This window comes from Anopheles coustani, chromosome 3 (genome assembly GCF_943734705.1).
Source record: "Anopheles coustani chromosome 3, idAnoCousDA_361_x.2, whole genome shotgun sequence".
Taxonomy (NCBI): domain Eukaryota; kingdom Metazoa; phylum Arthropoda; class Insecta; order Diptera; family Culicidae; genus Anopheles; species Anopheles coustani.
The window spans coordinates 6,619,218-6,635,946 of NC_071288.1; the positions used below are offsets into that span (position 1 = coordinate 6,619,218).

The 16,729-nt window shown below is 42.3% G+C and overlaps 1 protein-coding gene across 1 annotated transcript in view; it reads left to right on the top strand.

The window, feature by feature from the left end:
- The first annotated feature begins 475 nt into the window (after positions 1–475).
- LOC131261290 (uncharacterized) overlaps positions 476–16,729 on the top strand; it is a 103,283-nt gene continuing 87,029 nt past the window's right edge. Inside the window, exon 1 of the mRNA XM_058263290.1 lies at positions 476–527. Within this exon, the coding sequence (XP_058119273.1) occupies positions 476–527 (52 nt within the window). The remainder of the gene's footprint in view (positions 528–16,729) is intronic.

A 16,729-nucleotide genomic window follows, 5' to 3' on the forward strand; every position in this document is an offset into this window, starting at 1 on the left:
GACTTGATGTGGTGCAATATTTGGCCACATTAAACATATTCTATCCCAAACGCGGTGGAATACTTTCGATCGGATGTTTTATTTTGCTTTCTCCCATTTTGTGCCAGTGCATGAGCCGAGTTTGTGATGTATGTTGCGCCGCATTGGTGCTCAACTTTGCCTGTGTGTGTTTCGGTGCAGTGAGAAGTGGAATGTAGAGCGACGGTAGTTCATCCGGAGCAATAGTTTTAAGCCGTGGCGTTGAGTGTTCCGGAAAATTTCGTCCCCAGCACAATAAACACAGCCGGTTGGCAGGCGTAGAACCGTTGAGAACCTCTCGGGTGCTGGCTGCCACCGCAACCCGAACCACCAACACCTTCACCATCATCCCCAGCCGCCACTAGCACCTGCCCCAACGGTGGCCACCGTCGGGAGGCTTCAGCAGCCCTCGCTTCCTTCGCACTCCGACAGAGCAACGTACGACAGAGCCCGTAAAATGGATTATTGGAAATTAATTGTTCTAATTATATCAGCAATCTACGTGAAAGGTAAGCAACATAAAATTACATTACTTTATACACCCACGCTCCGGGACAGGCAGCAGACACATTGGCTATACGGGAAGCGACAGTAATATATTTCCCAGTGAAGCCCGGCCACAATGGCAACAATAACGAAACAGGCATTTTAAACACCGACCTCTTCCGGTAAACACGGCACAAAACTAGGCAGCAGACAGCCTTTGGATACCTGGAGAGTTACTGCTGGGCTTTTCCGTTCCGAATGACGCCCGGTGCAGCCATCAATCTGCATTCCCTTTCAGCCGGGTGAGGGATGTATCTCACCAGGGATTAGTGTGCGTTAATCTTCGTTTCATGGAAGTTGGAGGCTTGGATGAAGGGTTTAGAAAAGGGGGTTTGCACTTGGAAGTATGCTTTCAAGCTACCCTTATTTAATTATGCTTTCCGGCGTGCACTAACAAGGTTTCGATGAATGCATCGATGCGGGCAGGTGAAATGGATCAAGCGTTCCATCTCCGACTGTCGGCCGGAAATGAATTCACAATAATTTATTATGTAAAGTAGTGGCCAAGATAAGAATACATTCTTCTGCCCATGCGAAGATCCGGGAAGCCGGAAGGATACGGTTGAAATAGTTCGAGCGTAATGAAGAAAGCATAAATTCAAAGGGCTTTCTGCATCGGAAAAGCAGGAAAACAATCTGTTCTCCAGTGATCCATGGAAAAGTATACCGGTTCGACTCGGTAAGGTTTCCGGCATTAATAAAAGGAAAGCTACAAGTATGTTCGACTAACATGAAATTATAATTACGAAGGATTTATCGATTGGTTCTCACAAATTACTTATTGACAAAATTAGATTGGATGATTGGTGATGCTGTAATTCTATGATCCATGGAACATTTCAGTGCTATAGATTCTTCTTATGGTTAATGAATGCTTACGATGAATCAATTCCTTAGGCATCGTGTTCGTGCCAGTATGGCAACATAAACAATTCTTTTGAGTTGCAAAATTCAACGTATACAAGAGAATAAATTTATAAACTTCCACGATGCGGGATCTTTTAATATATTTTCAAGGAACACTCGCTGCATGTTTGTTTTACAAATTCCCGCACATGCAAAAACGACCTTTAAGGAGTCGGAATTGAACCTCCTTCGTAAATCCTTCCACCACTACTCCGGTACGAACACGGGTTTTTTCCTGCACGATTTGCCTCGGTAACCCGCTAGGTTGCGTAACCATTCACGCTATTTTGGACATTCACGGTCATAAATATTACACTAAAATTAACTCGACCGTTTCCTCGCGCATCGAGGCTCCCTTTTTCCACTCCAGTGCCCACTTCTGTTCGTACTGGAGACGGTGTCGCTAACTTATAGGAGCGGGAAGTACGTTGGAATGTCAAAGGCTTTTCTGCTTACCCCGCCAACCGTTTCCTCACACCGTCCGACCGGATGAAACCGTTCTCGTTGAGCAGTAAGCGCCTCCTCCTCTTAGATGATTATTATCGACCACCGGGAACGGTTAGTTTAAGGGTCCCACCGCCGTGGGACAAACACAAACAGACACAAACCTTGGACGACGGTAAACGTAATACCCGGTCGAGGATAATTTTTACATCAAATTGAGTTTACCTTTTATCCCTCTGGAAACGAATCGCGCAGATAATAGATCGGTGTTGCTCTCGGCGGACCGTTCGAAGGCGAAACGGCCGGCACCATAAACCTAATCCTCTGGCTGTGGAGACCATCGTCCGTCACTCGACTCGACCATTCGCGCCGGCTAATATCTTCTGCATCGTGTTGCAAAGTGCGGGGCAAAAAATACTGAGAGCTCATAAAATTGTGGAACGAATATGGTTCTCTCCCGGGACGAGGATGGGACGACCGCTCGGACATACGTTCGGTAATTATTCGCCCCAAATACTATTTTTATGGGTGACCGGAGGACCGCTTGAAGTTTGCCTGAGGGAGCGCTTCACTTCCTTTCTTTGGTCGCTGATGGTGAACCATCTCCAGGACCGCTCCGCTAGACATCCGGGCCAAACGGTTCGTGAGGTGACCGTTTTATGACGACGCCACTAAGAGGATCTATCTCCATATGCCGACCCCATTACCCGAGCTACTATGGGGGAATCTCGTAAAGGGTCCTTGTTGTGTGCGATCTTTTCACACGGTGCTTTGGAGATGTCCAGCAAATCTTATCGGAAGCAGTTTTGTTTCCGACCCATGAACAACGCTGTTGCGAACGAAAAACGACTCTTTAATGGGCGGTACTTCAATCTACTGCAGCTCGTGAAGTGAGTTATAAAGATGATATTTATAGTGGAACACTAGTCAGTTAGGTTTTCCTTTGGCATTTTTATGAAGAGGGAAAACAGTTTTATAACAAAACTTAATGAACGACGCTCGGACCTGTGAATTAGAAAAGTTTGATTTGCTCGAACCACAGAGCCTTTATTTAATAATTTTTGTTATGGAAATAATGTGTGTTGTGTGATGTAAACAATTTGCAACACATCCAAGCGCATGAAACGTGCCATCATCAACCGCAATTCCGACGCAATGGGGCATTAAACAGTTCAACAAGCTGCCGAACCCACTTGCTCGATGTAGTAATAAAGCTCGGTTTAAAATTTTATCGCCCATTCAAACAAAGCCCAGGCAAGGATCCATAAGTGGGAAAACTACTCCATACGATGCTGGAAAAATGAAAAGGCCACATTGGAGTCGATGGGGCTTCCTTATCCGTTCCGAACGAACTAGAACTACCAACTTTGGAGGTTAATCGGAAACAATTGAAAATTTGATGTCACTCCAGCCGACATCATGCATAAGCCCGTCAAGGCACCGGTTGAACGATGGACGTGTTGGCACCGGAAAAACACCGAATTATCTCGGCTGACCGACCCTGGACCGAACCAAGAAGGAGGCCAATTGCGGTCGGTAGTGTGTGCATCCGTCCGGTCGTCTGCGGACTCGTCTGCTATTTATTATCTTCTTGCGGTAAGCGAAACCACCGGCGAAGCAGCGTGCCTCAAAAGGGTAGCTTCTTGCGCTCGCCAACCGTAAGCTTCGGCAGGAAAAAGGGCATCTTTTATTTGCCAAGCCAGTGTCTACTTATCTTGCCGTAGTCAGTCTGCCGGCGAGCCGCAAACGGCAAAGTCTTCGCCGGTGCCAACGTGTGATGAGCGATTCTGGAGGGAAGCCATATTCAGCTTGACCACACCGAGGCTGCAGCAGAATCTTCGCCGGAAGGCTTGGCTGAGATTTATCCCGGAGAAGAAACGTCCACCCAACGGCAAGTATGTTGTAGCATTTGGTGGGCGGTGTTATCCGAAGAAGAAAACGCTGGAACGGTTGCCCCTTTCTTGGAGTTTTCGGACGAGTTTACTTGCTCGAGACAGCGAGCGCCACTTCCGAGTGAAGATGTGTTTCCAAAAGTGTAAACATTCTCGATGGTGGTTGAACTTTGTGGATTGTTTTCGTTATGTCTTCCACTCGCCTGCTGGAAGAGCAGAGAACCTTTTGTGCCAGCTAACTGTGAGATACTTCAGCTGATCAACGTCGCCGGGAATCTAGTCCTGACCGTACGTTATGTTTATTGGACGTAAATCTGATGAATGTTTTGCCACCGTCGGTTTTGGCGCCGAATTGTGTGCCAGATAAAGCCATACGAACGGGAGGATGGAAAGTTGTTCTCGACGTACAGAAAAATCATGATGCCATGCCTCTGTCGTTCTTACGTGCAACGTTTGGTCTTTGTTCTCGAAGGCAAAACCCCGTGTTGGAGCACGTTTCTGGGACGGTCGCAACCCTTCCCTTCATTATCCATCGGTATCATCTTCTGGTCGGTACCGCCAAAACGAAGCTTTTCCGAGGACCTTCCGGCGATGCCGGGATCCCCGATCTCATTGACATGAATCATGACCGGTGTTTATCTTTGGGCTTTAAGAGCGAGTGTCGTTACAGCAACGCCATGACCAAACTAGTACAGCTTCATTCGTCGTACGTTTGCCCTTTTGATGCGCAAGTCAAACGCTACCCTCCGCCACATCGGCATGCATCTTTTTGGATCGCCCGGTTGAGATGGATGTGATTCGTTATGTTGCCATCGTCGTTGGTGTCGCGTTGTTCGTCGTAACCAGGCTTACATGTTGGGCCGTTTCCGCAAGGATGCTGACGGATGGGTAATCGGGTAAACCATCGGGACACACGTTGTGCCCTCGCGAACCTAATAGGTTCTTCCATTGGTTGTACAGGGAAAAAATCCTTTTCGCCGATTCGTTCCAATACTCTCTCGCTTTCCTTCGTTGACCATGTGCAATAGGATCAATTTTTGGCGATTGCCTCCGAATATCCTCGTGAAATTCGCGTTCGCTCATGTTACAAAAGCTCGACGCCAAATATTGTCACGAAAGCATCGCACGATGAAATCAATAGGAATTATCCATTCATCAGAAAAACGATGCAAGAATGTTGTTGATCTTTGGCATTAGGTGGCGTACGAATTATAATCATGTGTAAGCGGTTGAAAAAGGCTTGAATATTCCTAGAAAAAATGTTATGGTAAACTATGTTTTCTTTTCAAGCTAGAAACTTGTTGCACGCACTGTAAATCGCCGGAGCGATCCGATGAATTGTAATAGTGATAATACTCTGAAGATTTCATTGATTGATTGAAGACTGTCATTGATTTAGTGTATTTTTCTTTCAAGCCACATTTCACAACGGAATCTGGTAGATTTTCTGTCTGAATGCAACTACAAGGTCTTTATTTCTTGCCGTTTCGGTTTAGAATCCATGTGATCAAGAAAATTTTGACATAAAATAACCTTTTTGCCCATGTTGTCTGTTTATGATGATTATGCGGATCATTCATTGTTCTGATTCATTGTTCCATTGAATGTTCCATCCGGATCATTCATTGTTCCATCGATCATAGAATTTTCAGATTTTTTTGATTCTTGATTTTTCGGACAATTTTCAGTACATTTGCAGATTTTGCTCGATCCACTGCGCGGGTTGAGTAGGCATATTGTGTGCTCCGGACAGTTACCGTTGTTGATTGCACAAGGGCTGAAGAATATCGGGCACACACCAGTTACTGCATGAAGTGATTCAGGAGCGACAGTAGTCTCATTAAATTCCAATGGTTTTTGGCGCGTTCCGTCACGGTTTACGCTTTCGATCGTTCCACTATGAAATAAAACAAAGTTGTTGGTAAATTGGTTCATGCAGAATTAAGAAAACATCCAACCTGTTTTCGGTCGTCCAATAAATAAACTCATCAGTCACCGCCAACGTCATAGGGTTGGTAACATCGCTAACGATCGTGCGGGTCTGCTTGGTGCGAGTATCCAAACACTCAATCTTGGAACTGTTTTTAACGATATAGCAGAGATCTCCAGTGGCCATGATCACCTTTATATCTACGATATCAGTAGTGTTCACCAATCGTTCTGGTTCTGATCCATCGAGATTGTATGACGTGATCCCGTGAGATTTGCACACCCTGTATAGTTTACGTTGCAGCGGGTCGACGGCTATTGCACTAGTTTCAGCCATACAAATCTGCACCGTCGTGCGCAAGGACGGATTTTCTAAACTGGCTACCTCCAGGGTTTTCTTCTCCGAGTCAACCCAGTAAAGGCGACGAGATATCCAGTCAACTGCAACATGTCCAGGGGTTTCGAGATCCTCATTTATAAAAGTCTTCTTATCCGTTCCATTGTAATTCGCACTGTAAATCGCCGGAGTTCCTGGTTCGGTCCAATAGAACCGTCCTCCAACACAATCATAATCCAATCCACCTAGTGTTTTTACTTCGCGAACAGTGAAGGTTGGATCACCATTCATCGGGACGCGGATAATGTTGCTTTTTTCCCCAGCAACCAGGAAATCATGATCAAAACGACTTCCAATGTTACATTCAGTGTCGTTTTGAATCGTGCCATCTTCGCATGTTTTAAGCTCTTTCAACCACTTGGTCGTGTTAGTGTATCGTAAAACCCATTTGCTATGTTTGCTTACATCTGTAAACACCGCAGGCTTCGTAAAGTCGCATAATAAGGTTTTATCAATGGGTCTTTTGGGGCTGAATGAAACGATTCCTCCTAAGTACATTGTGCTATTAATCTTGAAAAACATACCGCCACCGCTGTCTCCGTTACAAGCACTAACATTGTTAATACCACCGGCACAGTACATATTTTCCCTTAAATAGTTTCCATATATTTTTTGATCGTATTTGATACACGTTTCTTTATCCAGTACGGGTAGTAATGCCTCTTGTAGAGTCGTAGCTTCTTGGTCACCTTCTGTTAAACCGAATCCAATAACTGTTCCGAAGTTTTGTTCGCGATCCGTATTCAAAATAGCCACAGGTTTTACGGATTTTGTGCTCTCAATATCTGACGATAATTTTAGAATCGCTATATCATTTGCCAAACTTTTATTGTCATATTCTGGATGAATTATAACTTTTGACACGTCAAATTTCTGAATGTTGGAATTAATTCCATCCCTATATTTGCGCCCACCAAACACCTTGATTTCTGATTCACGTCTGATTCCATTAGGCATAACCAAACAATGAGCAGCTGAAAATTAGGATTAGATCAGTTAAATATGTATTGTGGCATAATTCTACCATTGCACAAAATATGGTTACCAGTTACGACAGTGCTGATGTCAATGAACGATCCTCCGCAAAGTCCTTCTCCAATCTTTAACTGAGCATGCCATGGAAAGTTGCTTGGTTTCGCTGTTTTGCCGTTATGGATTAGAGGGACGACGATGTTCTTTTTGTTTTTCAAAGCTTCGTCCTCGCCATAAATATGGGGAATACAGGCGCATAGTGCCACGAAAGTGAATAGAACTTGTGTCGTAAAGATCCTACTTTGCACATTTTTGCTGATACTGAAGGATGTTTTAAAACGCGACATTTCAACAACTTTTCTTCACTTCACTAGCACGGATCGAAGATCTGCACGGGTTAAAGCACAACACACGAATGATTTTGCCTTGATCTTGTGTGCTGTGAAAAGCCCATCACACTGACCAGCTTAAGAGTGGAATCTCATGTTGATCTCACACGAAAACTATGGGTGATAAGAAGAATGAAGGTGGTCCAAAAGTTGAGGACTAATTTAACAGGAAAGACTGGGAGGTCACCGGTTTCCTTGTTCGCTCATCAATTCTTTTTGCCAAACGCGCTGAATAGCAGCGTCTTTCAAAAGTGAGTGAACAGAAAAAACAGCGCATTTTTTAGTTCGGTCACTCTAGCAAAAGGTATTTTACGGTTATAGTTATAATAGCATTTAATCTAAACGATGATTTTGTTATATAAAGTTTGCTAAACAGATAAGTAGATTCGTACAAAAATTAAAGAAAATTATTATAGTGACACGGTGCAGTCGTTTCCCCCTACCTTTACCTCTATTTCACCCATCATTGAAATAGCTCATCAAATTGTGTTTCTAACGCAACTTTGCCTCTAGCTCATCATTTTTTTGTCTCTAGCCGAAAACATTAAAAGTAAAGAATGCAGTTGTGGTTTTTATACATAATTCGTTGTGGTTTCCGAGAAACGACGTTGCCGTTGTAAGGACACGTTCTGTCCCAGATGCCCCCGTTTCTGTGGTATCGGCTGTGCAGGTGACGACGTTTGTGCAGGTGGCTCAAATCTGTAAAATATTCCTAAATATTTATTTATATTTTTATTATTGTAAAAAAATAAGGAATTGTTTATGAAAAGAGGATTCAAGATCAGACAATATTCACTTACCTTTTATCTGTGGGATCATATCCACCGACCACCGTTTTATAATAAACTGTCTTTCGGTCCCCGTAACTCTCTTCGGAGAGAGCCCTTGTCCCACTAAGGGATGTCGTGCTACAAAAAAACCGATACCGTAAAACCAAACACCAAAATAAGTCGTGATCGATGCGCCAGTGTAATATATGCACTGACACTTCAATGCTTTTGGAATGGATTGCTCATTAATGACGGAGCAAGATTTTAACCAACAAGAGCTGTTTTTTGACTTGTTTGTTTAATTTTCAGCAATTTTCTTAGCAGTTTTTTTACCATTGCAGGAGAAATTTTTAAAATTGTCTCCAACTCAATACAGCAAATATTAACCTGAATGCATGTTGTCAGTAAATATGACCTTCATATCAAAAAACTTTGATGGTGAGATTCATTCTCATGAATTATGTAAGCTGGATGGACGGTGGTTCATTGGTTCTCGTATGATATTGTTAGTCTCTCTTACGGTTCGGTTCCATCTATCTAAGAAACTGACTCTATCTTCCACTCTTTGTCTTTCTCCTCATCTTTCAATTGTATGGTATGTATGGTATATTTACACTGCAATTGAAAAAGCTATATTCGAAGTGCTTTGAGCACGCTGAAAGCAGTGAAGTTGCATTCATGGAAGCCACTTGTCGTTACAATAAAATTATTGTTTTTAGAGCTTTGAACTGATGTGTGAAAGTAATTGTCGAAATAAAATTGAAGACAGTGTTAAGAAACACAATTTATGCATTACACAATTCAAGATGCAAATGATAAAATTTGCAACAAGAAGTCTTTTTTCAAACCCCTTCCCCGTTCATTGCTGGTATTTCGTAAAAACCAACATCTACAACCAACACCTTGCTCAAACAAACTGTTACAAACAGGAACTTCCCAATAGAGAGTTGTGCATGTATGCGAGGGAGAAAAAGAGCATCAAACAAGAGCAACATTTGACAAAATTAGCATCATTTTAACGGAAGAGCTTCCCCAGAACGTGATTGGAAACGACAGAGATGAGTTGGGCGGGTTGAGATCACCATTTGGTCTTTAAGGATCTATCTTCGTTCGCATTTTAAAATTCATTTTGAACTACGAAACAAGATCGGTAATGTCGTTGATGGCAGTGTATACAGTTAATTTTATGATGATGATGTTGCTTCCAGATTCCACTGTGTCCCATTACGAATGGGTTTAGTTTCTTAGGATGCGATGCAGTCGATAAAGAGCAGGCTCGAAACGGGAGCTGGTGACTTTTTTAAATGAAAATAAATAAAACCGTACATCATTTGGTTCAGCTCCATCGTTGCATCCTTTTTTCCTGCGATCGAGGATGGTGTTTTGGATTCAAATCGGGTGAAAAACTACCACACTTCGGTTGAATTTGCCGTCTTGTGGGAAACCTCCGAAAAAAAATAAAACACAGAGAGGAAGAGAGGAGCCTTTGGGATTGGAATAGCTCTTTAGCATGACTTAGTGCAACACCTTGCAAAACAGGAAATTCGCTTTTCGTTCGCGATAAAAAAATCAACCAACGTTAACCAACCACCCGGGAGATAAGTGCAGCAAGTTTGCTAATTACCATACTATGAGGTGAAATTTTAAATTTTGCTCTCATTTGGAGTTTGGTTTTACCCCTTTGCTTCGTCAGCAGCGACTACGAGATCGGGAGTTTATTTTGCAAGTTGGAGGCTGTGTTTTTCGAAGTTTGCCATTTTTCGGACAAACTTCGAACCACGATGCTTGTTGGTTCCACATAGTCAACTTCTTTTTTTTTCGGGCCTTCTTGTCCACATGTCCCAATCGCTCACAGAGTTTTCCTTCTAGGTGACTCGAAACACTTCTAGATATTCCACTCCCACGTCAATTCACCTCAGACCCACCCCCATCACAATGATGATACGATGTAGTCCACATTGGAAAAACCCCAAACATCTCCGCGGGATATCTCCAGCTGCTTCGATGACACGTTGCCTTTTAGACGTTGACACGTTGCCGTGTACCAGGCTTAGATAAGACGATTGCCTTAATCTTCTGGCCACGAATAAAGCGAATTTCGTTTTAGGATGAGAAAACTTTCGAGGCACCTCCAAGATGTATTATTTTGGAGTATTAGAGAAAGAAGAATATTAGCTTTGCGTGTTTGGTTTATAGAATGAAGCACATTATTCAATTTTCACTTAATGCTTCAAATTGCGATAATTCCTGTATTTTTAGAATCCCCTAGTGCACCAGAATGACAAATAACTTTCCTCAATCAAATGGACCAAGTAATTCCTCCCAAAGCACAAATTGTGAATGTGCATTGCTCACAGATTGAAAAATGAGCCATTATCGGGGCATTGCTGACTAAACGCTATCAGCGAACTGTTTGTTGTCTCGAAACATCGAAATGGCGCAAGAGTACGGCGGCAGTTCCGCTATTTGATCCCGCTTGTTGGGCCTGGAACGAGCGGGAAGGTTTGTCACAAGCTCAAAAGGACTGAACTTTATGAAACAAAATTTGAACTGGCAATTGGAATTTCATTTGCATAAACAACGGGTCCTAGGTATGATAATCGACACGACAAAACAGCACATTGCGTTCGTTCGGACTGAAGAACGAAACACGCTGAATACCATCGTCCTTCAAAAATTGGCCACAGAAAACAGCGCGTTTGTTAAGAGCGGTCCCTCTACTTGATTGTAGTGCAACATCCACTTTTACATACACTTCATCTTGATCATCTTTTTAAGCTAGATGGACAGCCATTCAAAAAGATTTTTAAGCTCATGTTTTTCATGATATTCAAAGGAAGAATATCGTAGACTTGATCTACACTTGATGCACGTATGCATTATGAAATAGTTCAGAATAATTGTTTGTAGAAGCTCTGTATTTGTTAGGATGTGCTAACAAACTTTCATCAAAACTAAAAAAATAGTGCTCAAAACGTAGATTTCGTTTTCACTCAATGCCTGCTCTCGTGCAACTCAACTTTCTATCCGCTAACTTTTCTAAATTGGATAAACGAAGCCTTCTTTTATAGAAAATAGAAACACTTTCAAATTTTTCTTATGATTTGTCGCTAGCAGCGCTAACAATAACATAACTTATTTGTTCAAATTGACATTGTTCGGATTGATCAAGTTACCTTTTTAGGAAGTTTCTAGCACGTTTCTTGAAGGTATTCGTGTCAATTCCTAAGGAATAGTTGAGGCAAAGAGGATTGAAGATCAGAAAATTGTCTCTTACCGTTTACCTGCTACTTCAAAAAGAAAAACACCAAAATGATTCGTGATCGATGCGCCATGTGATATGTGCAGTGACACTTTAATACTTTTGGAATGGATTGCTCATTAATGATGGAGCAAGAATTCAAAGCATCAGAACTGTTTTTTAACTTGTTTATTAAATTTTCAGCAAATTTTTAGGTAGCTTTTCGTACATTTGCAAATTTTTCCCGATGGTTCGTGAGGATTGACAAGGCAGATTGAGTCCTTCGGACAATCCCCGTTTTTGTTGGCACACGGACTGTGGAACAATGGACACACATTGTTTACCTCATTAATAACTGTATAGTCAAAACCCGTATGAGTTCTCAATTGTGAAGTTGTCTGATGCACTCCGTAATTGTCAATGCTTTTAATCGCGGCACTGTGAATTAAAAAGACGAAATTTTTAAATTGTTCCCAACTCAATCCAGAAAATACTAACCTATTTGCTTCTGACCAGTATATCATATCGTCAGTAAGCGCAAATGCAACGGCGTTGGTAAAATTACTGACGATTGTGCGTATGTGTTTCGTCCAGGTATCGATACACTCCATCGTGGGATAGTCCCTACCGATATAACAAAGTTCTCCAGTGGTCCTGTTTACCTTCATATCAGAAAACCAGTCGGCTTCCACCAACCGTTCTGGTACTGATCCATCGAGATTGTATGACACAATATCCTTAAAAATGCGCATCTTGTACAGTTTACCTCGTAGCGGATCGACGATGATTTTGGTACCATAAAGGATATTAGTAAGAAGCGTCGTCCGCAAGTCCGGATCGTCCAAGCTTGCCACCTCGATAGTAACTTTATCATCGTCAACCCAGTAAAGGCGACGAGATATCCAGTCGACTGCAATAGCTCCTGGATAAAGATCCTTCGTAATGACAGTCTTCTTATCTGTTCCATCGTACTTCGTACTAACAATCTCATTCCTGTTGGTCCAGTAAAACCGACCCTCGGCACAGTTGTAGTCTATTCCAAAATAATCCTCTGGGTGATCATCATCGCCAACCGTTGAGGGTGGATCACCATTTAACGGGACGCGAGTAACCGTATGAGAGACACGAGCAAGCAAAAATCCATGTTCGAAACGATTCGCAGCACTGCACTCAGTGTCCTTTCCTATCATGTCGTCCTCACATGGTTCTAAATCCTTCAACCACTTTACTCTGTCACTGTAACGCAATATCCATTTGCTATATTTGTTTACGTTTGTAAGTAAGGTGGGATTGGAATTGTTACAAATAGCAGATGTAACATTGAGTCTGGTTGGGCTGAACGACACAATTCCTCCCAAGTACCATGTTCCGTTGAAGTTGAAGAACATACCTCCTCCATTTCCTACGCTGCAAGCACTGCCATTGTGTCGTCCAACAGCGCAGTATACGTTACTTGTTGAGCGTCCTCCGTACTTTGTTTTATCATATTCCAAGCAAGTTTTGGTATTCAGTACGGTTAACGATGCCTCTTGAAGCGTATCTGATGGCACACCGTCTTCATCCAAACCAAATCCGATCACGGTCCCATGTGTTCCATCATTTTGATTCGGGTCACTGTCCATACTCCAAATAGGCACAGATCGTACGAAGTTTGTAAAGTCCAAATCCGTCGATAGTTTGAGAATTGCAATATCATGCGCCTGATTTATATGGTTATATTTTGGGTGGATTACAATTTGAGCCACATTCGCCTCTTGGGTTACTTCAGTAATGCCATCGATATACTTGCTACCAGCGCGTACAGTTATCTCATTTTCACGTAGAATGCGGAATCCCTCGGTGGTATTATAATAAAAACAATGAGTAGCTGAATATGGAAATAGAAGAAAAGTTAATCACTTAACAGGTGTCTGTATATGCACACAATATAGTTACCAGTTAGAATAGTGTTCTTATTAATGATGGTTCCTCCGCACAAATAACCAGTATTGGGTTGTAGAGGATTATATACTGCGACATTCCAAGGCCATTTTGATTGTTTAGCTTCTATGCCGTCCTGAATAAATGGCTTAGTTGGCTTATTTGTTACAGATGTTGATAGATCCGATTGTTCATAGTTTTGAGATTTGAAACTCTTGCAGATTTTGCCCGTATGTGAGCGCGAATTGAGAAGGCAGATCGTGTTTGCTGGGCAATTTCCATTGTTGTCGGCACACGGACTGTAGATTATTGGGCACATATTCGTTACTGCTTTCAGTGCCCAAACATAGCTGCTTTGATTGTATTTGATAGGATTTTGACGCACTCCATGATTGTCACTACTTTCGATGTCACTATATTGTAAAAAGATAAATTTTTCAATGCTGATTCAGAACAATACGAACGCGATTCAGAACAATACGAACCTGTCTTCTACGGTCCAGTAAAACCGTTCATCTGTAATTGTCAATGTTTCCGCCGACGTATCACCAAATAATTTCCAAGGGTGCTCAAGATCGCTGACGATCGTGCGTACCTGTTTCGTGCGAGTGTCGATACACTCAATGTTGGAAGTAGAGTCATCTATTTTTCGAACATAGCAGAGCTCTCCAGTGCCCAACGAAAATTGTATTACTGCGGTGTTTGGATCACCTAAAATTCGTTCTAGTTCGGATCCATCAAGATTGTACGATTCAATCCCATATTGCCCACCGGTTCTGTACAGTTTGCCACCCAGCGGATCTACTGCGATATTAACATTGTCAACTATGTTGGTCCTGACCGTGGTGCGCACCTTTGGATTGTCTAAACTTGCCACCTCTATGGTTTCCTTTAATGTGTCAACCCAGTAAAGGCGACGAGAGATCCAGTCCACTGCAATATTTCCTGCCCTAATATCATCCGTTACGAAAGACTTTTTATCGGTTCCATCGTACTTTGCACTGTAAATCGTCCGATTGCTATGCTCGGTCCAGTAGAACCGACCTTCAGCACAATCATAATCCAGTTCAGTCGGATCTTGACCGAGAGACTCATTCTCATGAATTATAAACTCTGGATCACCGTTCATTGGTACTCGTACGATATTGTCAAAGTCTCTTGCAATGAAGAAATCGTATTCAAATCTATTCGCAGCGTTACACTCAGTGTCTTTGTCAATTGAACGGTCCTTGCATGGTTTTAGACCCTTGAGCCACATTGTCATGTTGGTGTACCGCAAAATCCACTTGTTGTATTTTTTCACATCGGTAAACACCGTAGGTTTGGAACTGTCGCATAGAGGTGAGCTAGTATTGGCTCTGAGTGGGCTGAACGAGACGATACCTCGCAAGTACCATGTCTCGCCGATGTTGGAAAACATGCCTCCACCGCTGTCCCCATTGCAAGCACTAACATTACCTTTTCCTCCTGTACAAAATATATTACTTGCTAAGTATGTTCTATAAGTTTCGGGATCATATTCGAGACACTTTGGTGCATCCAATATAGGTAATGTTGCCTGTTGAAGTGTATCAGATTCTTCATCGTCTTCGTCTAAACCAAATCCAATTACGGTCCCACTTGATTCATTATTGTGGATTTGATTATTTTCCGTATTCCAAATGGCCACAGGTCGTACGAAGCTAGTGATGTTTATATCCGATGCTAACTTCAGAACTGCTATATCGTTTGCGAATGTCAAGCTGTTATATTGTGGATGAATAACTATTTTTGCTATCGGCAACTCTTGCTGATCCTTAGTTGAGGCATCTCTGTACTTGCGGCCACCGTACACATTTATGTCATATTCACGTATAACACTTTCACTTGTAACAGCACAATGAGCAGCTGAAAATTCAAAGCAAATAAGAGATGATTTATTCTCTTAGTTTTACATGTATGAAAACTATAGTTACCAGTAAGGACAGTGTTTTTGTCAATAAAAGATCCTCCGCAAAGTCCATTTCCAATCAATAAAGTGACATGCCATGGCCATTGCCCCGGTTTAGCGTCGATACCGTTATGAATAAGCGCAACGATATCGCCATGTATTTGAGATAAACAAAAACATAGTGTTAGAAAGGAAAACATAAGCTTCACAAAACATCTGGCACGTGGCACTTTGCAGCGGGATTTATGATAACGCAACATTTTCAGCGAAAGTTTGCACATTAGTTTACACGAAACACGGCTGTACTCGAGTTGAAGCGCAATACTAGAATAAATTCTTTGTGATCGCGAGCCTTATAAAGAGCCCGTCACACCGCAGAAGGTGTTCAAATGTTCGGTTCAAGGCCATCTATCTAAGAAGCTGGTTCTACCAGAAAAACAGCATCAAACAAGAATAACATTTGCCAAATTTAGAATAATTCTAATGGATTAACTTTCCCAAAACGTGAGTGGAAACGACAGAGATAAGATAGACCGGCTGAGATCACCCTCTGGCCTTTATGGATCTGTCTTCGTTCGCATTTTGAAATTTATTTTGAACTACGAAACAAGTTCAGTAACCCATTACGAATGGGTTTAGTTTCTTAGGAAGCGATGCAGTCGTTAATTATGAAAGAGCAGGTTCTAGAACGGATGATTTAGATGGAAATAAATAAAATCGTACAAAACTAGGTCCAGGTAAGCCTCATCACTGAATCCTTTTTTCCTGCGATCGACGATGGTGTTCTGGTTTCGAACCGGGTGACAAACTGCCACACTTCGGGTGAACTTGTCGTCTTGTAGGAAAACCCCCGAATAAATGAAACAATGCGGTTCCAAGCCCACTAAAAGGATTCGATGTGCAAGAAAGGGGTCTTTGGATTTAAATTTGCTCGTTTGCTTAACTTAGTGAAACACCTTGCGGAAAAGGAAATTCTGTTTTCGTTCGCTATGTAAAAAATTAAGCAACACGGCAATGAAAGCTCGATAAAAGGCCTCGGTAGTTAAAGCAAACTGCTCCTTCACATTAAACCAACGCCCCGGCAGATAAGTGCAACAAGTTTTCTAATTATCATACACTGAGGTGAAATACTACTTTTGCTCCCCTGTGGTGTTTGGTTTTTCCCCTTTGACTAGGAGATCGGGAGTTTATTTTGCAAGTTCGGGGCTGTGCAAAGTTTTTCGAAGTTTGCCATTTTTCGTACAAACTTCGAACCACGATGCGAGTTGGAACCGTTAAGTCAACAGTATCCACTCAACGGCAGGAGGTCGCGTTTAAACGTTCCGAATAGTGTCCCAAGCGCTCACATAGTTTTCCTTCTAGGCGACTCGAGGCT